This window comes from Silurus meridionalis, chromosome 2 (genome assembly GCF_014805685.1).
Source record: "Silurus meridionalis isolate SWU-2019-XX chromosome 2, ASM1480568v1, whole genome shotgun sequence".
In the NCBI taxonomy this organism is placed as follows: Eukaryota; Metazoa; Chordata; class Actinopteri; order Siluriformes; family Siluridae; genus Silurus; species Silurus meridionalis.
This window is the reverse complement of record NC_060885.1, coordinates 24563042-24588669: the sequence shown is the minus strand read 5'-3', so window position 1 is coordinate 24588669 and position 25628 is coordinate 24563042. Positions and strand designations below refer to the sequence as shown.

At 39.7% G+C, this 25628-nt stretch overlaps 1 protein-coding gene across 3 annotated transcripts; it reads left to right on the top strand.

The window, feature by feature from the left end:
* The first annotated feature begins 753 nt into the window (after positions 1–753).
* si:dkeyp-121d4.3 lies at positions 754–24714 on the top strand. Of its 3 annotated transcripts, XM_046867091.1 has the most exons (19): positions 790–846; positions 1041–1825; positions 2140–2306; positions 2395–2437; positions 5721–5846; positions 5920–6018; positions 6803–7024; positions 7175–7312; positions 7408–7515; positions 7687–7791; positions 8116–8340; positions 12692–12829; positions 12971–13072; positions 13165–13259; positions 13538–14249; positions 14341–14736; positions 16056–17966; positions 18207–18297; positions 23592–24714. In XM_046867091.1, exons 2-19 carry the CDS (start codon positions 1061–1063, stop codon positions 24209–24211), a joined length of 6063 nt encoding a protein of 2020 aa, XP_046723047.1. In that variant the 5' UTR covers positions 790–846; positions 1041–1060; the 3' UTR covers positions 24212–24714. The 3 variants fall into 3 exon arrangements, with proteins under 3 accessions (XP_046723056.1, XP_046723039.1, XP_046723047.1); XM_046867100.1 differs by having other exon boundaries at positions 754–1825; positions 16059–17966; XM_046867083.1 differs by having other exon boundaries at positions 755–1825.
* The last annotated feature ends 914 nt before the right edge of the window (positions 24715–25628 follow it).

Below are 25628 nucleotides of genomic sequence, written 5' to 3'. Positions count from 1 at the left end.
AGGTTGTTAATTAAGCAAGTCTTTAGAGTGACATTATTATAATAGAAACATTAAAGCCATAATAAATCATATTGGATACTTATATACATCTAAAGACAAATACTTTTGTACTTTTACTCAAGTGAAATTTTAAACGGAGCGCTTTTAATGAAGTAATTTATTGTCTAGAGTACAGTATCTCTGGTTTAACCCAACTGCATGGTTAGTGTACTCTATCTATCTATCTATCTATCTATCTATCTATCTATCTATCTATCTATCTATCTATCTATCTATCTATCTATCTAAAACACTTCAGTAAAATACAGATACACCAAATAAAATTATTAAAATACATTAAATACAACAATGAATACAATTTATCTATATGGATCTATCTATCCATCCATCCATCCATCCAGTACTGACTACTGTATTGCAACCATGTACATTGAAAATGTAACAAACAATTTTACAAAATCATTAAATATAATGGAGTAATAAAGGCTGTGTTTTGGATGCAGAAAACGTCAGGTATTTGACTTGCTGAACACAAACCACCCCGAGCACAAGTCGGAAGTGAAGGAAGCTGCAGTGAAGCTCCAGTTCCACATTTCCGCTAGTTATACACAGCGACAGATTTGCAACCGAATTAGAAACACGAAAATGAATTAGGTCTTGAAATAGTTTCTCTTAATTCATAGCGATGTGTGTTTCTTTCCCGAAACATCATTTAGTATAGTTGTATACTTTTATTTTGTAAGTAATCGATTGCCAGCCGGAAGTCGGTGCAGTTACTGGGGTTGTTTTTACACTGATGGCGCAGGGGGAGGAGGTTTTTGCTAGCTGGGGTATAAATATATAATGGTAATGTTAGGTTTAAGAAAGTTACATTTCTTTACAGGAATTACAGTTTGTGTGTTGAGGCGAATATAGTTTATTTATTTTTTTTGCACCGCTTTGTTGTAAACGGATATTAGCTTTAGCTAAGAGCCTGTTTATATCTTAGTAGCGCAGCGGAGTGTCAAAGTCATAAACCAGTTAATTTGTTGTCCACACAGGGGGATTTCTCCTAAACGCAATGTCCAAAGGCCGAAAACGCTCGAAAGCTAAATCAGCAGCAAAGGCAGCAAAAGCGGCCGCTAAGGCAGCTGGTTTCGATATGCCTCCCGGACCAAGGCCGCTGTTTCCTGGTGGATTTTGTGGCGGTGGTCCGCCGCTCCTGCGACCAATGATGCCTGGAAATCGCTTTCCTATGGGCCCTCCTGACTTTAGACCGCCAATGATGGACGGTGGACCATTTATGAACGAGCCTTCTAACTTTGGGATGAGAGATCAACATGTGCACAGACCAGGGTTTGACATGCACTCACGCTTCGTTCATCCAGATATGGAGGACGGACCACGAGGCTTTCACCCAGAACCACATGAAGGCAGACCATCGGGTTTTGTGCCACCTGAGTTTCGGGATGGACCCCCTGATTTTGTGCCACCTGAGTTTCGGGATAGACCCCCTGATTTTGTGTCACCTGAGTTTCGGGATGGACCACACGAATTTAGGGATAGACATTCTGATTTTGTCCCACCTGAATTTAGGGATAGACCACCCCACTTTGTCCCACCCGAGTTTAGGGACCGACCTCAAGGTTTTGCCCCACCTGAGTTCAGAGATAGACCACGAGACTTTCCCCCAACTGAATTTAGGGATGGACCCTCAGACTTCGTCCCACCTGCATTTGGGTATGGGTCACAAGGCTTTGGTCCACCAGCAGGAATTCGGCAGTTTGAGGATGGACCAGGCTGCCATGCAGTGGATCCGAATTGTATGCACCCCCAGAAATCCCCTGTATGTATTTTTCAGTTAGCTAGAAAAAACAAAATGTTTATTTTTTACCTAATTGCAAAATGTTCAATTATAATTAAATTATTATATATAATTATATAATATATGTAATGGACATATTATCTGTCCAACATATTTTCTCATTTCATGTACTGTACCTGAGATCCTTCTTTCCTTCCTATTTCCTTTCATGCTCTTCTGAATTTAAATATAAATAGTATCAGGACTGTAAAACCAGTTATAATCTATTGTACTTGATTGTGATGTATGCATGCATGTATTTGGACATACTTTTATATGTGCATTATATTTTTAAGAGCAATGCTCCCTGCCCACCTCAGCAGCCATCCGAGTCGGCAACTGAACAATCCAGTGCTTCTGTCACTAATGAAAACAGTACAAATTCCACCACCACTACTACATCAGCAGCATCCACTTCAAACAAAGAAATATCTGTTGTTAAGAAAATGCTGGGATCAGTGAAGTAAGGAAATGTTTACTCCAGTTTATTGAAATTGTCTATAACATTGGTGGTCATTGTTGTAAATGATTTTTAATTCTATTTTATTTAGACCTCCACCTGGAAGATCTCTGGGAGTCATCACCTTTATTTCTGTAAGTACCCATTCACAAGCTTTTTTTTTTTTTTGGGGGGGGGGTGCAGCAGCTATGCAAATATGTTTGAAAGGGTATTTATTTAAGATATAGGTATATAAAGTTGGAAGAAAAAAACGGGTAGTCCTTGACTACTCAGAATTATGTTTGCACTTTGTTTTTGTTTTGGTGACAAGCTTCTAGTTGCACATAGAAAACAAAAGCTAAATAAATAAAAAAGAAAGTATGTTATTACACTTTTTTCCTTATAATAAAAAAAAAATGACCCCCATCATAAGTTGAGACATGTCCTAGTCTACCCAGGGGTCTTAAAGAATGGTGATCAGTATGGGGTAATATACTGTAATTTGTTAATAATTGAACAAATCAGATTATGTGATTTAGCAAAACGGAGCACAACTGTATGTCTAAACTTTGTCTGTGGCAGTGGGTGCGAATCTCTTGTGCCGGAATTCAGCAAAGCACTTTTGTTCATCTCGACTGTCTCCTTCATGTACAGAACATTTATTTTAGCCTACAGTTCAACTCCGTCCGAAAGCCCCCTGGTTGGGACCGAGCAGGATGTGATCTCAAAAAGGAGAGAGAGCTAGAAATTAGGCTTTGAAACACCAAAAGCCCAATAAAATAAAATAAAAAGGAGAGATGGGAGATGCGTACATCCCGGCAGCACCCCAATGTAGCGTACGGAAATGAAAATGCTGCGTGAAAATGTCAATATTTTGAAAAGAAATTCGTATCACTATCGTAAGTCGAACCATCTTAACTCGGGTACTACCTGTATTCTCCAAATACTGTATTTATCTTAAAATTTCATTGATGTATCAATCTGCTGGATTCTGGTCCCTGACCGCACACAAAATGGCTAATGTGTTCCCTGTGCTACATGTGATTCAATATCGTAATTCCTGGCTCCGAACCTCGCTGTGTTTTCATGCAGTAATTGAAGAGTGTACTTCTACTGAGACCGGCAGCAGTGCATCGTGATCATCAATGGCGAGCCTTTGACCACGCCCACTTGCATTTAGAGCACATAGATTCGTAGTAATAATAATCTCCTATGGTATGATGACAAATGACAAAGCGCAGAGTGATTACTTATAATAGTATAATAATAATATATATATATATATATATATATATATATATATATATATATATATATATATATATATATATATATATATATTTTATAATATTATAATATATTATAATACAGTCAAACCCACTTATCTCGACCTCGGTTAACTCGCCATCCCTATTAATTCGACAGTTTTGAAGTGGAACCGGCAAATTTGTTTTAGCATTTTTAAATTTTTTAATAATTTTTTTATGTCGCGAACCTTAATATCTCAAGCACAAGGGGGGGCAAATTTGCCACTTAACGTCGGTTATGTCAGGAACCACCCTGCCACGCCCCCTTCGGCGGCGGCATTCCCCGAAGCACCCTGCTTCTTCTCCCGTGCGCTCGTCGCAGTCCTGCTGATCACACACACCTGACTTTCATTCACTCACTCATCCCATCTCCTATTAAAGCCCCTCACCTCCACACACTCGCGGTCCGTTATTGTTTGTGCATAATCGTATGTGTTGGTTCATGGCGGTCGCGTATACGTATCCCGCTATGTACCCTTCTTCTCGGACTCCGCATTCTCTCAACGGCACCCTGGATTACCCTGATCCTGCTGTTTTCCATGTTCACGCTGTCTACACCATGTTTATCCGTTGCTGCCCAGCACTGCACTTTCCATAGCGCGGATCTGTGGATTCTCCCCACGAACTTTCTCTGCTTTCACAGAACTTCGTGGACCGCGCTCCTGGAGCGCACCACTGGATATTACTGCTTCGCTACAAGTATTGGTGGATTATCTCCTGAGTATTCTCAATAAACTTTGTTTGCGTTTACTTCGGCTTCCGACTCCTTATCCACATTACAGGTTATCTCGATCCGCATGACCAATCAAACAAATCGCTGCAACGCTGTTGTGTAAAAAAAACCTCCAAAACCACGTGCTTGCACATTCTCATTTAATAACGCACATCATGTACATAAAGAAATTTCAAGCACGTTAATATATTGCCGCCTTATTGGTTTTAGTTTATCTTGATCATCGGTTATCATGACGCTTTTTGGCGTCCCCTAGGCCGGCGACATAACCGGGTTCTGTACAAAAAGTAGTACAAAAAGTAATGGCTTTTTTTTTTCTTTTTCATGTTTTTTTTTCCCATAATAATGGACTGAACAGCTGTGTGAAACTGTTGGTTATAAAATACAGTGGAACACACTTATCTCGACCTCGGTTAACTCGACAACCCTATTAAGTTGACGTTTTTGAAGTGAAACCGCCAAATTCTCGCTTTGTCTTAGCATTTTTTATCGGTTATGTCGCCGAACCCTGATATCTCGAGCACAAGGGGAAAATTTGCCATTTAACGTCAGTTATCTCGATCGGCACTGTGCAGCCGCAGAAGAACTCGCGAAAGTGGCGGAAAAATCAAGGCTTACAGATGCTACAGGTGTTGTATTGTATACTGGTGAATCTCTGCTGTTAGTTAGTGCACATATGCATTTTGTTGTTAAATGTTATGCGATGAACGGGAGGCGAAAGTAGAAGCGCGGTGCTGAACAGCACACGGGAGAACGTGGGATGAGCAGCAAAATCATAGAATGAAGGATCGGGGGGGAATCCGCGATGCACTTTGGGAAGAAAAGAGCAGCCGTTGAGAGAGTGCCGGTGGGAAGGCACGTACCGGGATACACATGAGCGATAACAACGACCGCTGTGAACCAACATATACCAACAATAACGGACAGTGAGAGTGTGGAAGTTTAAATAGGAGCTGGTGTTGATGCTAAACGAGAAAGCACCTGCCACGCCGAAGGGGGCCGAAGGGGGCGTGGCAGGTGGATTCCTGACAGTTAACAAACATGTACTGTATGTATTTTTATAGCATGCCTTCATCAAACAAATCGCGGCAACGCTGTTGTGTAAAAACCCTTCAAAAACACTTGCATGCACATTCTCATTTATTAACGCACATCATGTACATAAAGAAATTTCAAGCACGTTAATATTTTGATTTTCGTTTATCTTGATCATCGGTTATCTCAATGCTTTTTGGCAACCCCCTAGGACATCGACATAACTGGGTTTCACTGTAATTGTTTATTCTTTTAAAGGCTCTTAATGATTCTGGAGTTTGTGGTATATTATTAAAGCATGCATGTTTGTGCTCAGTGTATAAATATTTGTTTCTTGTGTTTTTTTTTTCTTTCAATATTTAGAACAGCTACGGGTTCATCGAACGCGAAGACCTTAAAAAATATTCTTTCTCATTCGATGCTTTCTTCGGAAAACGAATCCATTTGGTACCGGGGGTTAAAGTGCATTTCACAGCAGTCCAAGAACTGGTGAGCGAATTCAAACGTGAGCTCTTTAAGACTTTTATTCTAGGCAACTATGTAAGCTTCGTCATGTTTGCAGGGAAAGGAATTTGCTACTGACGTGAAGGTTGCACCAAGAGGGACAGAGGAGATTGGAGACACGGTCTATGAGGGTGTGGTGATTGCAGTGCTGCCCGAGGTAAGTGGGAAAACTTCATATTTGTATACCGTTAGAGAATGAATAGTAAATTAAGAACAAATGTGAAACCAAACATTCCTTATGTCTAGGTGTTTAAATAATATTTCTTTGCTTTTTAGCTGCATTTTGTTGTCTTCTGGTTTATATTTCTAGCTCACCCAGTTTTCTTATGATGTACCAATCGGAAGTACAATGTTTATAGGGAGTAATGCGTATTATAGGTTAGCTGATTTTAAAAGACTGAAGAATTTTTCATATTTTATTTTCAGTATGGGCGCCAAGAGCAGCATCCTTAATAGTTTTGTTTGGACTAGAACAAAATGTCAATTAGTTTAAAACGTATTAATCTTAGAAGGTTCTGTCATTGTTCTTGAGTTAATTTCCTTATACACCTTTCCGCACCTGATTTTTTCAAAATATAAATATGTGGTTTGTCCTATTTTAGATCTTATACTAAATCTTTGTTCTTCGTTCTGATGAATCCTGCAGTCAGCTAGATCGCGTATCTCGCGGTGCAGGACCGTTAACATCGTGATTATCCTGCGCGTGGCCCCTTACATATGTTATTATAGCTGACTACCTAGGAATTCAAGCAATGCGTGGGTTTACCTTATACAGCAGTGATAAGCAGACAGGGAGGAAGCTGCTCCTCTCAGTCCTCAGATAGTTTACCTTATACCTGGTGAAATGCAGCGGCATCAGCGACGGCTCACACTACAACCCCTAGATTCTGACCAAACCCAAGAATTCCAACAAAGTGCTAAAAAGTTTTGCTGTTTTCCAGACTTACGTGTTGGAACCACATCCGGGCCGCATCAGAAGCATTCTCACTACCGAACCTGTAAAACTGCCCTTCGGAAAGATGGACTCCAAAGCCACCCTTCTACTGTTCGACCGGGTGAAATTTCAGCTAGTCAAGGATATTATTTCAAAGGTCCGCAGAGCAACAAACATCACGCCACAAATGCCAGAAACTATTCAGCTTACCAAGGAAACCAGGGAAAAGGTGATGAATGTGATTTAGTAAACCTTAAAAAAGGCATTAACCTTAGAACCAGTAACATTTCTATTTCACCGATCAATCGTTTGTTCAGTAATTGATCAGTATATCCTTTGATCTTATTCTCTATTGCTTTTTGATTAAATTCATCACCAGGGTGTTATAATGAGCATTACGCCTGATACCTTCACTATCAAGTCAAAGACACATGAAAACCTTACTGCCTCCCTCAATGAGAATTTCTCTCATGATCAGCTGAAGGTCATGGATGAGGTCGAGTTCACCCTTGTAACTGTAAGTTTGAGGAACGTGTCTATACAGTAAATGCGCTTGTCTCCTTATGTTATGTTTCTTTAATGCGTTTGATTTGTCTTGCTTGTCTTACCCAGGCAAAGGACAAAATGAAGGCAATTAGAATAATGAAACTTCCGGAGCAGTCAGTGGAGTTAAATTCACAAGCCAAAAATGTTACTGACTCCTCTGCAGGCAAATCATTGGCAAGTTTTTTTTTTTTTAAACAATAATGATGTGATTATTAACTACTCACTGATTTTTAAGGGCATAGACCACCCACTATTTGTTTTTTATCAGGCATATTGCTCACTTTTTCTTTAATAGTTTTAACGTATAAAAAGTGTTAAGTTGAATAATCTGCAATACCTTTTTAGTGGAAACCAGTGAACTCCGTGGTAGCAGCTGTTGACGAAGACATAAGCAATGAGAAATACGATGGAACAATTTCTCAAATCATTCCTAAATCTTCTGAAAAGGAGGTGATGTATTGTTAATGTGCTGACTTTAATGAATTTTAATGAATGAAATTTGCTTTTGAACAACACCTTCTGGATGAGTTTTTGAGATCAGAGTTGTTTTCCTGATTCAATTATTAAATGAACTGTAGCTGATGCTAGTGACGGTGGCCTTCCTTTCACACCACAGACCACAATGTACAGTTAATGTAAATGTGGATAGTATCCAACTCAGTGTATACGATTTGACTAATAAATTACTATTTGGCATTTACAGTTCAAAAACACATTAGCCTTACTATCTATTGCTATGGTTTATGAATTTGAACATAATTTTGTTTTGGACAGATGGAGCAAGAGCTGCCACGGGGGATTGTGGACACAGTTGTGAATGGAAAACAAAAAAGGTTACCATTTGGTCCAGGTGATGTGATCACACAAGCCACCATGATGGTCGGTGACAAAGTCCAGTTTAACATTGCCACCAAACAGCAGACCAAGGGGCAGCATGCCATCAACATTGAGATTCGGCTAGAAACCTTTCAAAGAGAGTCCAAGGAGCAACGCAAGATAGTGAGTCATCTTTGTTCTTGTTTTTATAGGGGGCATTAGATATTAGGGCCTTATCAGATGTTTCAAACCAGAATATAATTTGCTTGCCAATAAGATTATATTCTTTTATTTGTTTCAATGAATTCGACTGGAGTTATTTTCAGAGGACACTAAATCTGTACTACCGTATTTTCCGGACTATAAGCCGCTACTTTTTTCCCACGTTTTGAACCCCGCGGCTTAAACAACGAAGCGGCTAATTTATGAATTTTTCCTGGGATTTTCCCAGTTTCACCAACTTCAAGCCAATAAACTGAACCCCATAACATTAGACCAATGAAATTTCCGAACGGAAACGAAAAAACGCACCTCACCTGTGTTCTGAGCTGCACGGCATCGGGAGAAAAAAAGTTGTTTTTTTTAAATGCATGACGATGCCAAAAGATAAACTCCCGAGAGAAATAGTTGTGAAAGGAAGGAGGAAGACAGTGAACAATGACTTTCTTGGTAGGCTACTGTTTAGATACAAGCCGGTGTAGCACATTGAGTCTGGGTGAAGGGAGAGCTTGAGTTGTAACTCCAGTTGCAACAGAAATCATATAAGCACAGACAGGTTTCCAAAACTTGTGCTTTTTTATATTTCTTGGCAACAGCGTTACGGGTTAGTCAAAGAAACGTATAAATCAGCATCAGAAAATAATAAGGACATAATCCTCGTCTTGAACACACGCAGTAATACTGGAAAAATGCAATGCAGCATGCAGCAGGCTATTCCCAAAATACCGCTATGCTTCTAAAGAAAGCGCAACATATTTTACCCGTTACACCGTGTGTAACGTGTTTTTCGTTAAAGCCTGTGTAAAGTAAATTAGTGTAGTGCTTATAGACAGGTGCGGCTTATTTATGTTGAAAATAAAAATATTTGTAAAATTCAGTGGCTTATACAAGGGTGCGCTTTATAGTCCGGAAATTATGGTACTCTAAAATATAGCCAAGTTTATTTCTATAGTATTGTCTCTTTAAAAGATCTACTAAAATGGTTGCTTTTGAGTGTGTAATCACTGAGATAGTGTGTGTGTGTGTGAGTGTGTGAGTGAGTGAGTGACGGAGAGAGAAAACCAAGGAGTCAAAATTAAAGATAGCTAGTGATCTCTGAATAAAAATATTAAAATAAAAATCTAGTAGTAGTCTAGTTTATTCCCAGTTAAACATGTCTGGACGAAGCTGTGTAGTTGTTCTTGTGGTAGGGATCTTCAGCCATTTATCAAGATCCACCTCCAATTGCCAGTCTGTAGCAGTAGTGAGGAGACCAGACTTTACTCCGGGTTGGTGGGCCTTCTCTCCGGTTTTAGGAAACTTGATGGTATTTGTCTTGTGGTGGCCCTTGTTATCATTAAAGGCACTTAGCAACTGCCTTAAGCACTTGGTTGTGGCACCAACAATAGCACCCATCTCCAAGTACTTTTGGGCAGCTGCTAAGGAGATGTTTTAGGGATTCTTTTCCTGAACAAAGCGGACAGGAAGGTGTCTCACTTTTGCCCCAGATGTCAAGTTCTGCAGGTAAGACATAATAGACGGTTTGGACTAAGGACCTGATACGATGTAAAATCTTTCCAGATATAAACTTAAGTGGTCTTATGTTGTCGGACATTGACCCATCAAGTCCAAGCTCCTTGCTGTCCCAGTTCCACCATTCGTCTAGCTCTTACTTCGTCCACGCCTGCCCACACTTGCTGAACAAGATGTTGACATTCTTCACCTTATGCATTGTCAAGTCTCACAACTGGGAAGTAGCCCCACCAGTGCCTTGTGCTTTAACCATGCCTCAGCCACTTCTATCAGTTTCTCTGCAATCTATTCCCTGCCTGTTCACACCTGTATGCCAGTTGCTGCTACCTTGGGATCGTTAGACTCTCTATACTGCCATTCTTCCCTTCCTTGCTATCCGGGAGTTGCAAAATATTACCGATGCCATATAAAGCAGCACTGCTCAGGCTTTGTGGTAAACCAAACCACCTTCGCAGATAGCTGCTTATCTTTCTCTCCAAGGCCTTGATTGTTGTTATAGGCACTTTATACACTAGCAATAGCCACAGGATATTTATGCTGGTAAATCTAGGACTTAAACTTCCCTGGAAGACCTGATTTGTCCACTTTACTGAGCCAAAACTCAAGCTCCTTACTAGCTTTCTTGATAGAAGCAGTATTCCTGAGGCTCCAATCAAACAGCTTACCAAGGCTCACGACTGGCTGCTCGGTAATGGATGGGATGGTTTGTTCGATGGGATGCTCCGTTCAGCAAAAAAACTAAATTGTCCACCATGATTTTGCTGGCTCAAACCTCATTCTTTGTCCAATTAATCCGTTTCTCTAACCCTTGGAGAATCCACCTACTACCCGGGACAGATGTCATGGTGACAGTCAGGTCATCCATAAAGGATCTTATTGAGGGTTGTCGCACTCCAGTTTTCATCACAGGGCATCTACCTCTGCTGACTTGACAAACATGTTTGCAATAGGTCCAACCATAACACAGTATGGTCTCCTCTACATTCCCGGACCTCCCTAATCACTCCTGTGTTCTCCAAACAGCCAGGCACCTCCAGAATACCACCATTCTGCAAAGAAGTATTAATATAGTTGTTCTTTAGGAGAAACTCTGTTAGTCGTTGCGACAAGACACTGAAGAAGATCTTGCCTTCGACACTTAACAGGGAGATGACTCTAAACTGGCTTATATACTTTGAATTCTCTTCCTTGGGGATCCATACAACATCTGAGTATCTCCACTGCTTAGCAACTCTTCCTCTGTGCCAGATCCCTCTCAAACTCTTCCACAGGTGCCAACGGAGTTGCATGCATCGCTTGTACGCAATGTATGTATCCACTAGGCCCTGGAGTAGAGGCTTATCCGGCTCGTTTCACCAACGTCTGAACCTGAATCACTCAAAGTGTTGCGGAAAAAAAGTGTTCACTTCCTCGATTGAACACACAAGTTTACCACTGTACTTATTACCCAAAAGTTCTTAGCAAAGAAGACTGGGTTGGAAATAAAAGCAGCACGATTCCTTGTTTTTTTCCTTATCCCACCTCTGGTGCCCCTCCGGCCTACGCATAGACATGAGCTTTTTCCTTAAGAGTTTGCAAAGCTCAGCACGTGGTTGCTTTTCTTCCTCGCTTGCTCCATTGTACTGATGTTTAAGACTTTGAAGCTCCTGATGCAGTCGAGGTATCTATGGCTCTACGGTTTCTAGTGTAGATGGGCTTGATGTTTCCACTCTGGAAATAGGCAAATCTTTTGGCTGCTTGGCAACAATGACTGCTGTCATGGCTTTGAGCCGGCTGTCCACTCCCCCCTTATCTGTAGCTTTAAGGATCTCACTAACATTTGTGTCAAACTGCAACAACAAGTTTTGGCTATCAGCTGAAGGCCACTTGAGCCACTTCTTTAGGACTATTCTGCAGGAATTGGAGTGACTGGGCTCTATGGGGTAAACCTGCCTGGGCTCCTCCTGCATCTCACCAGAACCACGACCTGTGCTCTGCCTGTACGCTCGCCCACTATGTGCATTTTATCCTTGCCTGATGTATCTTTAGGACATGCTGATTCTTATGTTCTTTTCCACAGATGCATCTTGATCTCATTATCAAATTTCCATTAGCGTGGGTCGATACCACTGAGGCCGTCCTACTGGCGATCTCATTATTATTAATATTAGCTCTTGGGTTCCCCTGGGGGTATATCTTCAGAGCAATATTGGTTTCTCCCTTGCGGAAGATTTGGGTTGGGTTGCAGGCCCTTCCCTTTTCCTGGCCGGCTTTTTGGCTGTCATCTATCTTTCCAGTGTCACCAAACTACTCCTGGGAGTCACTGTTTACACCAGTGTTAATCTTTGTTGTAGTTCACACCAACAACTACTGTACACATTTAATTCTATTTGTTATTTAAATTTAGCTTTATACCATTTTGACATTTATATGACAGCTAGAAAATAGCACCTGATCCACCACATTTATTTTTTTTGTAGTTAGTTTTTTTTGTTTGATTTTCCATTATGTTGACAATTCATTCTGCTTAACTTAAAGGAGCCATGAGATAATACATCAAGGTCATGAAATTTTAATGCATGTGCAGAATGTAGTCTTTTAAAGTTGTTGCACAGAAACAGGCTTTTCAATTCAATCCAGATTAGAAGTATTATGCTGTTTTGTGATGCGGTGACTGTGTTAACATGTTATGAAGAGAAGCATGCTGCAACCCTTACACTTTAGTAACTTGTGCGATCGGGGGTTCAGACCTACAGTACATAATGGAGTGGAAATGAATGAAGATAAATGAAGTGGAATTTGTCGTCTTGTCTTCTTCCACCAGGGCATTGTTGTGAAATTGGATGCTAATTCTGGGTTCATCAAGGCTCCACAGAACCCACAGGTGCGTTTTGACCTGTCTGAGGTCATGGATGATGTCAAACTCTCCTTGTTAGAGAAAGTTGAGTTTACGTTAGCTGCGGTAAGAGCTCTTTTTGGATTCTATAATATGCTTTTTGCCATTTCTATGCTCCATGAATGTAACAAGGTCTTTTGACACTTATTCTTAAGTATAATTAATAGGAACATCTTTATTCAGCGCAGTTTTGTTCTTTCCGTACAGGGGGCTGACGAGGCTGCTGACAGTAAACTAGCGATTCGAATCAGAAGGCTGACTGAGAGTGTCTTTACATCTGTGCCAAAAGTAGAAGAAAAGAAAGAGAAGGTGATCAATACTTTTTTTTCTTTTACAAGAACTGTTTGTGTGTTGGCCTCTGTGTGGAAACGAGTAATGGAACTTTTTTGATATTTTTGCAGAAGAAAATGACAATTAAATTGCTGAAAGATCTGAAGGAGAGCATCAAAACCCATGTCAAAACAGAGGGCGAAGATTCTGATTTACTGGATGCAGAGTGAGTACATGGTGTGCAAGCGGTGTTTAACTGTGAAGAGATGTGCAAAAGTATAGTGATTCTTTCAAGACTCCAAGGCTGTTCTTTAACTATCTTACCCAGGCTGCTAACCCAAGGTCACCACACTGATAAAACTATCTTCTAGATGCTGGCCAACACATTCATTTTCACAGTCTGTTTTTTTGAGTAGCTCTTTTAAAACGAGTTTGTGGGTGTGTCAAAAAGGTGCTTCTAGTAAAACTTTGCGGCCTTCCATTGTTTCTTTTGTTCTGTTTCAGGAAGCCAAAAGCTATTAAAGAGGACAATAAAGGCAAAGATGAAAACTCTAACAAGGGGAATGGCGAGCGCAGCAGAAGCCGAGAAAGCAGCCGGCGTAGTCGCAGCCGTAGCCAGGAGAAGAGTGGTAGTTACCATAGCAAGCGTAGGAGCTCCAGTCGTGACAGGAGTCACCGAAGTTACAGGCGGAGCCGCAGCCGGAGCAGAGATCGCTCGCGAAGATACAGACGGAGTTACAGCCATAGCCGTAGCCGCAGTAGAAGCAGGGAAAGGAGCAATCGGAGCGGAAGAAAAAGAACTTGCAGCCCAGAAAACATGCATGAGCATCGCAAAGGACAGAGCCAAGAATGCAGCAGCAGCAGCAAACGAAGCAAAAGCCCTGATGACAAAATCAAAACATCAAAATATGCAGCCAGCACACCGTCTATGGAGTCGGTAAATAATGAACTGGCAATGAAGAGGAACGAATTATTGGAGCTCAATGAGTTAATAGCACGTAAAAAAGCAATAATTGCCATGGAACAAAACAGCAAGACCCCAAGTCAATTTAAAGATACACTCTATACTGATACTGAAATTGATACTCAACACGGGATCGCGACATTTGATTATCAGCACAAAACCTACCAAGAGAACTCGTGGACCCCTGACATGAAGCCATTTAGGTCTATTTTAAAGAAGCATTCTGAATCTCTTTCCAATTCCCAAAATCAGGTTTGTTTTTTTTCCCCTGTGTAATTTCTTTAACTATCTTATTGGTTGTTTATTATTGTTGTTGTTGTTGTTATAATTATTTTCTCTAAAGGAAATTGAAAGAAGTGAGAGTATAGAAGAGCCAGAGGGATGCGCACAAACCAACACTTCCAGTATGTACACATCTGCCGGTTCAGTCCCTGTATGGAGTAAACAGAGTTCTACAGCTGAGATTGAGGATCTAGAACTAGCAAGAAAAAAGAGACAGTTGGAGGAACTAAGTGAAAGTATTGCACGTAAAAGAGCAATCATAGCCATGGAACAGAAGGCTAAAGCTCTTTCTGATGGGTCTGAAATCAAAAAGAAATACGATTTTGGTTCCTGCTCAGACGACCTCAACATAACAATGGCGAACAAGAACACCTGGCAACTTGATATCAAACCTGATCTTCAGCCAAAGAAGTCCATTCTGAAGAAGCGGACAGAAACGGTTCCTGACCAGCCACAGGTCTGTCTCAATACATTCATGGTGATTCGTGTAGATTAGGGTTTGGAAGAGCACAAGGTATTAGACATTTATAACTATTGTACATGTTTATAGACTTGTCAAGAATGTAAATGATACGATATGATTGTCGAATAGTTCTTTTGCGTTAAAGTAAAGCTTTAAGTAGTATTTACTTTTACTTACAGTGCAAAACATTTGATGTTGATATACACTAATGAGCCATAACATTAAAGCCCCTCTTGTGCACAGTAGTTTTAAAGCATCAATGTATGGACACCACAAAACCTCTGAAGGTATGCTGTGGTATCTGACACAAAGACATTAGCAGCAGATTGTTTTAAGACTGTAAGATGTGAAGTGTGGCCTCCATTGATCAGGCTTTGTTTGTTCAGCACATCCCATCAATGATTATTTGGATTGTAATCTTGGGATTTTGGAGGCCAAGTCAACTCCTGAAATCACATCACGCTGCTTGAAAAGGATACTTTTTAGCTATTTTTCTGTGTGAATAAACCAGACTGAATCTGATATTGGCAATAATCCAAGCTAGCTAACATTCAGATCTGTGGCATTTCCAGACCGACTTACATTTATCTCATTCATACAACTGAGCTTTAGAGTTAAAGGCCCTTCTCATGGGCCCAGGTGTGGCTGGGACTTGAACTCATGACCTTTTGGCTCCAACGTTTGTTGCCTTAACCACTAAGCCACCACCTCGCTCCATATCAATCAATAACCAAATAATCAACCAATAGTTTTTAAAATGGATACTGGATTAAAAAACAAACCTAACACAAAATAGTGACACAAAATAGTACTGAGCTTTATTACAAAAATAAAAAAAACTGAACTGAAAATAAAATAAATCTGAATATATTATATTATTGTATTATATAAATATTGATAAATAAAGGACATGCATCCGAACTTAAACAAAAAAGTATCACTGGAGATCAATAGAGTAAACAGCACGTAGCGTGATTCGCCTCTAGAGGCCGCTCTCGTATTGTATAACGCAATCGAGAAAAACCACTCGGTCGACCACTAGTTTTAATGTTCTAACTGATCTGTGAATGTGCTACTAAGTTTTTTATATAGTGTAGAAATGCATGCTATACAACCAGTAAACCACAGTGACAATTCAATTCATTTTTATTTGTATAGCGCTTTTAACAATGAACAGTCTCATTGATGAAAAATAAAAAAAAAAGAATTCTCACTTGAACCAGATGTAAATCATGGTTGTATTTTTACATGTTCTCTGTGGAATGTTGTCGCTAAAAGGTGACAAATTCTGATGTAGTTTTTTTGTTTTTCAGAAGGATTTGACCTCAGCTGGTCAGTATGGTCATTTTCCTCTGTTTAAACAACCTGAAGATGATTCCTCAGCTTTCCTTAATCCCTCTGGGCCTTTAGATACTGCATTTAAAAAAACACCATCAGTGCTTTCTCCTGGTGATCTTTTTAAGAAGCTGTTGACTGGAGCCTCTATTAGTTCATGTACAAGCAGTAACAAAGCTATCGGTCAACAGCCGCTTCAGCCAAGTTTGGGATTATTTTATAGCCAAAAAAGTACCAGAGAGACCAAAGAACAAAGTTACCCTGCATCACCTTCACAATTTTCTCACCAAGATTATGAAGAAGCATCTACAAGCGAGAGCTCTTCAACCCAGTCTTCCGCTTCGAACCGAAAGAGTAATCTTGCAACACAGATGGAACGATTCCTTGGTGCTTTAAATAAAGCAGATTCAAATTTATTGTCCTCGTTGTTGAGAGATGCTAAAAAAGATTCTGATCTGCTGGAGAATCAGAGGATCTCACACGAGCAGGCGGCGAGAAAAGCTGTTTGCGACGAATTGTATGATCCCTTCAAAGAAACGGACTGCAATGAAAACAGCTATACAAGTCCGAACACCCACGATGACCTATTGCCACACGAAAGAGTTGTGGAAGATGGCAGTGGCTTTTCCAAAATTGTTGGAATGAAATATGGCAGTGAATCAAAGCCTGAGTACCGCTATCTCTACGGAGAGCCGATACCTTCTATTAGCCAAAGCCGACTTTTGGAAGAGCATGAGAAATTTTTGAAAGAGTGTGACCAATTTAAATCGTCACAAGGTCGTTTCAGCGACGAGACCTATTTCGAGGACTCGTACGCAGAGGACAAAAGGAAAAAAACATCCGGAAGGTACAGAGAAGAAGGCAGCCGTAGCCCAGCACGTCCGAAATCAGTAGATGCCAATGAAGATGCGGCCCAAAAAGCAAGCCATTATAAAGCAATTCAGGATCTACTGCAGACCGTCGGCCTTAATTTAGACACATCTGAAGTCAGCAAATTAGATGATCGGACGAAAGAGCGCCTGTATGGCAAGAAAGTGAAATCACAGAGTTCTCGATTGTCTGATCGTAAAGACGGGCAGTCAGTAAGTAGGTTTGATAAACGAGATAGAAGTCAGTCCACTGATTCTGATTCTGTATCTCCAGCTAAAAGCTCTAAGCGTGAGGTTTACATGAGCTATATGGATTCAATTAAGTACCGAAAGGATGAGGCGGAGGAGCTGAACCTGTTAAGCCTTAAAAGGACTATTAGGAACAGTCCAGAAGCAGAACATCAGACATCAGATCCACAAAATATTGCACCAGCAGGAGTCACACATGATCCTTATAAACCAATCGCAGAAACGTTCTCAGCTGGTTTGCCGTATCCTCAAATGGCTAGTGAATTTTCCTCAGCTGCACAACAAGATTCACAGCAGTGTAGTTATGCTGTAGGTAGACAGGAAAACCCCTATGGGCCTGTGTATTATCCTGCTGCTTACTCAACACCACCACCTGGCTATCAGGGTTATGGAGCATCTGTTATGCCTTTGCCCATGATGCCACCGAACCCGGTCCAATTCTATCCATCCTTTTCATCATTTAGCACACCAGGACATTTTGGTCCTTCTTATTATCCCCCCTCTTTAAATCTGAATGGCATTGCCATGCAGCCGGGCAGCTCCAGTTATGCCCCGCAGCAGGTTAAGACAAAGCCCACGTCACAAAGCAGGTGTCTCAAAACAATAGAAACGGTCAAAACCGAGAGGTCCGTTAGTGTCAAACTTTCAGCATCGAAAGAAGTGCGCACTGTCATTAGCATACAGACAGAAAACGAGCCTAAAGATACTGAAGACGAACCTGAACTGGCAACCATGAAGGAAGATGACATCAAAGCTAAACAAAAGAAAAGGGTATGTTAGATTTCTTTTCACACCCATATGGAAAAAAAAAAAATATATATATATATATATATATATATATATATATATATATATATATATATATATATATATATATATATATAATTATTTGGATTCTTATATCCTTGAGAAGATCTGGGAGCATTCCGTTTGGGAGAGTTGTGTTTTATTTTATGTAATGCTCAGTGTTGGACTCTTGAGACTCTTTTTTAACACTTTTGTCTGGAGCAGCTGGAGCAGTTTAATCAGAGAATGCGATTGAAGAAGAAACAGCAAATGGAAGCCCAACGAACACGAGGACTAAACCAAAAATCGTCACCAGGTATCGGAGGAGTATTTCTATAGTTTATAGCTATGAGGCATTTTCAAACACCACTGTTAAAACATGGCCTGAATATCAGTAGCATTTGGCCTCCACTCGGAGCTTAACTACAGCTAAGGGTAAATGATGTAGATGCTTTAGGGTTTGAGGTAATACATTTGGGGAATGATCTTGACTACTAGGGCTATCGCTATTACTTCTCAACCAGCATTAGATACGTTTCTATATATATCAAACTGTTAAAAAAACGTTAAATTAATACTTGTGTACATACAATGCACTGTTTAATGTTGCGTCTGCTTTTGTTAACTGGAATTCTGCCTCTTCAGTTTTTGCTAGAGCTCTATTTTAATTCAATATATATTTTGCCCATCAGTCTAAACACAATTATTCATAATATCCACGCTAAACCAGTTTTGTTTTTCGCATTATTAATCCAAAATTGTTTATAAAGCAGGGGTGTAACTGTACACGAAATTCATGATTCGGTACGTACCTCGGTTTTTAGGTCACGTTTCGGTGAAATTTCGGTACAGTTGGGAGGAAGAAATACAAAACCTAAAATTGAAATTAAATGCCTGCTTGGTAATATAAAATAATATTAAATCAAATATAATAAATCAAATTAATACAATACTTTTTTTTATATATTGATTAAATTGACATAAAATGTATTCAATAAAATTAAATAAATGTAAGCTAATTTGTTAGACCGCAGTTGGGTAATACCGAAGTGTGTGTGTGTGTGTGTGTGTGTGTGTGTGTGTGTGTGTGCGTGTGTGTTTTACATATTTAATTTTCCAAAGGTATGTTCTACTTAACTGTTAGTAGTTAAGTACAGCAAATAGTTTCAGCATACTCTAACAAATGTCTTTTATTCCTTCCATCCTTCATTCATTCATTCCCTCAATATGTGGAATTGTCAGGATTTTCTCCTTTTTAGAGAAATTCTTAAGGCTGGACATAAAACACTAAAGAATCCAGAACGCTAGAGCTGGCCGGAAGTGGTAGCGAGTTTTACCACACGCTACAAATTGTATTTCCTGGAAGGAGTGAGTAGCTACAGTGACAATGCGCTACTCTTGTTTATTTTCTCTTTTTTTTTTTTTTTTTTTATACCCCTGCCATTTTTGCAAACACGTGCACCGAACCGATATCGCTGTACTGAAACGGTTCTGTATCAATACGTGTATCGCTACACCCCTAATATTTAGATGAGTATTCATACCCATTATTCAGTACTTTGTTGCCCCACCTTTGGCGGCACTGACACTTTTGATTCTTCTTGAGTAAGTCTCTATAAATTTTGCACACCAGCTTTGGACACTATAACTTTTTGTCTGGCATGCACTGGGATTTCTAGAGACAGCTTGAGATAATCCTAGCGAAAAGGATGTGGCTGAGCTCCATATACAGTGTTTAATCTATGCTCTAAATACTTATCAGTTTTTGATTTTTGAACATTTTTGTATGTTTTGTCACTAAAGATTATTGTTCAAGTTTATTTCTATAGCGCTTTTCACAATGGACATTGTCTCAAAGCAGCTTTACAGAATTTAAGAATTAAAGTGAACGATGTGTGTTTATCCCTGATGAGCAAACTGACAACTGTAGCAAGGACAAAACTCCCTCGATGTTATAAGGAAGAAACCTTGAGAGGAACCAGACTCAAAAGGGGAACCCATCCTCATTTGGGTGACATCAAGAGTGTGATTATAAATCTTAAAACAAAACATTGTGGAACCAGGAGCTACTGAGCAACTCATAAAATAGCTCAACATTTCAGATCATCATAGATCCAACACCAGCTTCTCCATGCTGGAGCCTTTAAACATTTGAAGAGATCCAATGTCCAAACTGAAGTGGGATCTAAATGATGCTGGTACGTCTCTAGATGGTACGGGATGTTTGCTGGGTCGGCATCTACTGAAGGTCCATAAACTTCATGAGGTGGGACACGACTGGGGTTGGAGCAACCTCAGGATGCCTCGGGATGGGTAGAGAAAGAGAAGCAGTGGAGAGGAATTAGCGTAGCTGCTGTAGCATAAGGTTATGATGTGTGATGTGTGTTAAGGTAGGTCTTGCTAAAAAGATATGTTTTTAATCTTCGCTTAAACTGGAAGAGTGTCTCTGAGTCCCGAACACTGTCAGGAAAACTATTCCAAAGTTTAGGAGCTAAATGTGAGAATGCTCCACCACCTTTAGTGGACTTTGCTATTCTAGGAACTACTAGAAGTACATAGTTCTGAGATTTCAAGGGGTGTGATGGATTGTAGCGTGTTAGAAGACTGCATAGATACAAGGGAGCCAAACCATTTAGGGCTTTGTAGGTAAGTAGCAATAGTTTGTAGCCGATTTGAAACTTAACAGGTAAGAACATGGGGGCAATGGTGTCTAATGTGCTAGTATGGATAGAGTCTATGTGTTAGCCATTCCATCAAGATCGCTAGCATTCAGGGGTTTAGTGAGAAGTTGAGACAGATCAGGCAGGATACTTATGAATCTGTCCTTAGTGGTTGGAACAAAATCCTACGAAGTCAGTAACATGGGAAGACGAGGCTTATCTACTCTACCGGTAGTGCGTACAGAGTGAGGTAATCCATATCAGTGATGTCTGCGCCGTGGGATATTATTAAGTCTAGTGTGTGATTAAAACGATGAGTTATTGTGTGTAGATTGTTGGCCAAAATGTCAATTGAATTAGTTTTAAATGAAATCTATGACTGAATTAAATGTACTAAAACTGAAGGGGTCTTAATACTTTCTGAAATCTTTCTGTCTGTCTGTCTATTTATCTCCCTTTTCTGTTTGACCATCTCTCTGTGTCACCCCCCTCACGCTCTCACACTTTCACACTCATAACTGCCTGTTCTCCTCCATAGATATGTGATAGATTAGATAGATAGGGAGATAGATAGCCGAAGATCCATTGAACAAACCAGGGAAGCTGAAAAGTTTAGCCAAGCTCAGAGAATAAACCCACCCTGAGCTGTGCTGTTTTAAACAATAACCCAACACCTTTTGATAAGTGACAGCTCCAGGTATCCAAGGGGGCAACCTGATAAAATAAGCTTTTAGGGAAAAAAACTATATAGACAACATTCCCTGTGAATAACTGTGGCCGTGTTGTCTTAAATGTAGTAAAATGTACAAGGATTTCCTGAAGAAAGTAACATTTGCCTGTCAAAACCCCTTTTGGAAACCCCTAGTCGTTTATTGCTTTTGAGATCATCTTGTAACATAGTCCTTTTGTCTATATGCAACAAATTAGTTAATTTAAAAGCATGGAGATTTACTTTGTAAAGCATCTGGACATTTATATATTTGTTTTCTCAATATTATCATTAGTTTTTTCCAAACATTCAGCCAAATATTTTACCATGCCGCTTGTAAAACTTACCAAAGATGTTCTTCACTAGTTCATCTAGTGATCCAGTTCATCCCAGGGCAGTTCAATAGAATTTAGGGGCAGTGACTGGGCAGACCATTCCATGATAGATAAGGACCGTTTGCTTACAGAGCTTGGACGTACGCTTCGGCTCATCGTATTGTTGTATGGCAAAGTCGGTTCTGATGAGCCACAGTCCAGACGAAATTGCATGGTGTTGAAGTATGGAATGGTTGCCATGTTGGTTTAGGATTCCTTTCACTTTCCGGAATAAGTCTCCAACGAACCCTGCTCAAGAACAACCCCAAACCATTAATCTTCCACCTCCATTGGTGTGAGGCAGTCTGATCACATCTTCTGTCCTGTTCTCCATCTTATATAAGTTCTTCTGTTAGAGCCAAAAATGTTTCATTTGATCTCATCTGTACACAGAACCTTTTCTTCATCATTCACTACGATTTTTGCCTTTTATTGTGTTCGCATAGAAACAAAAGGAACATGCATGTGTCTCAAAAACAATAAAAGACCAAACTTTTGACAGGCAGTGTATTTGCTGACATAAAAAGCTTTATTTGTGGGGAAATTATCTTGGACACCTCCCATGTTTGTCTTTTTGTCAGCAAAGATTTTGATGAATGATGTATATTTATCTTCTTAAAAGCTAATAGTTCCACATATTGATTAAAGTCAATTCTGTGATAAACAGCGGAAGACCTAAGAAGTCCTTTGGTTCTTTCTAGCGAGAGGTTGAATTTTCCAATTTCCGAATTCTGGTCGAGTGCTGGTGCCTTCTGGTAGTCTGAGCAACGTGTATGGACAGATGATGTCCATACACGTTGCTCAGACTACCAGAAGGCACCAGGCACGTCTTCACTAAAGGAGGCAAAAGGCTCAGATAGGGTGAGAGTAAAACCCTGTATGGCAATATTTGTCATTGTGAGCTTTTTGACTCTGAGTGGGTAAGTGTGTGCTGGTGTCGGGCAAGCTTGCAGGGTGTCTTGGGATTGAGCCAGGTGCCCTTCGCCCGTGTGCCCAATGTGCCCACCTGAACAGTATTGCATCTATCTTAATAGTAAGGGAGGGCATCAGCACGGACTTAAACACAAATACACTTTATGGACCAATTTTTGGGGACACCTGGCCATCAACCTTATGTGCTTCTGGAACATCTAATCTGGGAAGACGTTGCACTGGATTTTGGACTGTGTTTGTGCAGATTTGCACTCATTCAGCCACAAGGGTGTTAGTAAAGTCAGGTACTGATGTAGGTGAGGCGAGGAGGCCTAGGGTGCAGTCAGCATTCTCTTTATCCCAAACGGGTTAGAGGTCAGAGCTCTACACCAGGAGATCTTCCACTCTGGAGCTGGCTTTGTGCACAGTGGCATTGTCATGCTGGAACCGGTTATGGTCTCCTAATTCAAGTGAGGGCGTCCTAGTAATTTTGTTTATATAGTGTATTTGAGCAACGATTGAGGAAGCTAGCCTAGAAATGTTATCATTGGTCAAAAATACTGCAGGCTTTTTAAACCCTGTGTGAGATTCTGACTGGACTGGGTTTTGCTGTCTTTAGAGCAAAGTGACCAGGATCATGTCATATGAATTTCCAGATTAAAATTTATTACAGTATTCTTGAACAATTCATGTCAGCTTGTTGGAATTAGAATTCCTGCTAAGTTCTCTGACTGTTATTGATGTTTGAACAAAACTACACAAAGTACTGTGTTTATTTAGCTGCATCGGTGCTCCCTTGCAGAAAGCCTGCTGTGTTAACCGTAAACATGACATGTTAATAACGCATGGGGATTGCATATCTCTTGTACATTTCTGTGAATGAAGAAAGAGAGAACCTCGCTCATCCCAATACACCGATGTTAACGCTCCATCTATATTTTTTGCATTTTTACAGGAATGGTTATGCGAACAGAAGTAAAGAATGTGTGGATATGTGGCCACTCCCTCGTGTTCTGGGCTGAGAAGAGGGCCACATCTCCTGAAATAGGTATGCAACTTGGTATGGACCCTAATAGCGTTCGCATATGGTGGAAAGGTGTGCAAGGCATGACGTGGCAACAGCTTCTGCCTCAGCTGCTCCAACTGAAAGACAACTGGCCCAACCCTGACATGATTCTTATTCATCTGGGGGGAAACGATATCGGCAAGATGACCCCAGAGACCTTTGTGTTGGCAGTAAAGAAAGACATGATTTCACTGAAGAGCATTTTTCCTCAATGCCGCCTGGTTTGGTCGGACATTTTACCACGGAAGTCCTGGAGGCACTCGGATGACAGCACGAATGTGAACAACATGCGACAGGCGATCAACAAAACGATACACGCCATTATGCTAGAGCTCGGAGGGGTTTCACTGACTCATGACAATATAATGTCGACGCAGGACCCTGGCCTCTACAGACCAGACGGGGTTCACCTCTCCGGTAAAGGGATCGACACGTTCAATTTAAACATGCAAGACTTACTTGAGAGGTGGGAAAGTGAGATATGTGAAACAGAGGCTTCTGAAAGCTGAACATTTTTCTATCAGTTGTTCTTTTGTACTGTGAAACTGTATTCATTCTTGTATCCCTTTTATACCAACTCATGCTTATCATAGTTAAAATGCAACTGCATGTTTTAGTAAATGGGTTATAATGTTAACGTTGCATCATTTCTGTATTTTTATGTAGATTTACTGATTGTGTGAATCGAAAACAATAAAAAAAACATACTTAACACTGTGTAATGAGTGTACAGACTTTTATTCTTTCTTCCTTCCTTTCTTGCTAAAACAATAAATAAACTGTTGTGCCTTTGGTAGACAGAACACTTTTGGTACAATTTTTATGTAGTATGTAAGTAGTATGTTCTAATCAGTATGGCTTGTTTGTTTCTGATGAATGCAAGATTCTATTTTTTGTACACGTTTGTGTGGAACTTCCTAACAATGTATTAATGTAACCATGACCCCTGAATATGTTGTTTGCTTTGTCTTTTACAGTTGGCATTATAATAAAATTCTTGAATGATCCTAAATGTCATATGTCTCAATTCCATTATGCAGACACCAGTTTAATGTCTATGTAGTTGTTGCCATTCTCTTGTCCAGGTTGAATAGGGCAGTTTAGCTTATTGGAATAGACTTGGAAGTCATCTACTTGGAGCTTCTGATGGACTACATGCACACCTGGACCTGGTGCTGACTTTTTTGTGTATGTGGATACAGTAAGTTTGAGGGCTTTCACAAATATTTTTTATTATGAATTTATGAAGTAGCATGTCTTTTATTGCATTAATACCAAATTATATTTTTTGCAGTTACGGAAAGGCACTATTCTCTCTGTCTGTAGGGACTAATCAGGGTTCCTTATGTGAAAGCAGTATGTGATAAGCTATAAGGAGGAAATAAATGTTGTTCTATTAATAGTTGTTTTATTCATTGTGTATATATGAATGTCTTCAAATATTAGGCTGTTAAATGTATTTATTTTAATCCTGAATTGCTCAATGCCTATAATAAAATATATAAATAAATAATTTCCACTGGAATGTACAGATGTCAAGATAAGTCAGAAATGGCAAAAATAAACAATGTTGGCAATATATTGTATATTGTAACAAAACTGCGTGTTTATGCGTGTGTGTATATAAATATTAAGCCTATATGTATGTATATATATATATATATATATATATATATATATATATATATATATATATACATATATATATATATGTATATATATATATATATATATATATATATATACATATATATATATATATATATATATATATATATATATATATATATATATATATATATAGACATGAATGAATAATTTATATCGAATTGATGTTTTAAAAAACTCATGAATAAATCGCCTGCACTGCACGCAGCCTAGTATGCAATAATAAATAATACATTCGGGAGGAACGTGATTGGTTGA

What these genes read in the sequence shown, in the direction of transcription:
- si:dkeyp-121d4.3 (XM_046867083.1), top strand. Translation starts at nt 1,061, where the DNA reads ATGTCCAAAGGCCGAAAACGCTCGAAAGCTAAATCAGCAGCAAAGGCA. An exon ending in CCAAGGAAACCAGGGAAAAG is followed by an intron (nt 7,025 to 7,174) that starts GTGATGAATGTG and finishes ATTCATCACCAG; the next exon opens with GGTGTTATAATGAGCATTAC. An exon ending in TCTGATTTACTGGATGCAGA is followed by an intron (nt 13,260 to 13,537) that starts GTGAGTACATGG and finishes GTTCTGTTTCAG; the next exon opens with GAAGCCAAAAGCTATTAAAG.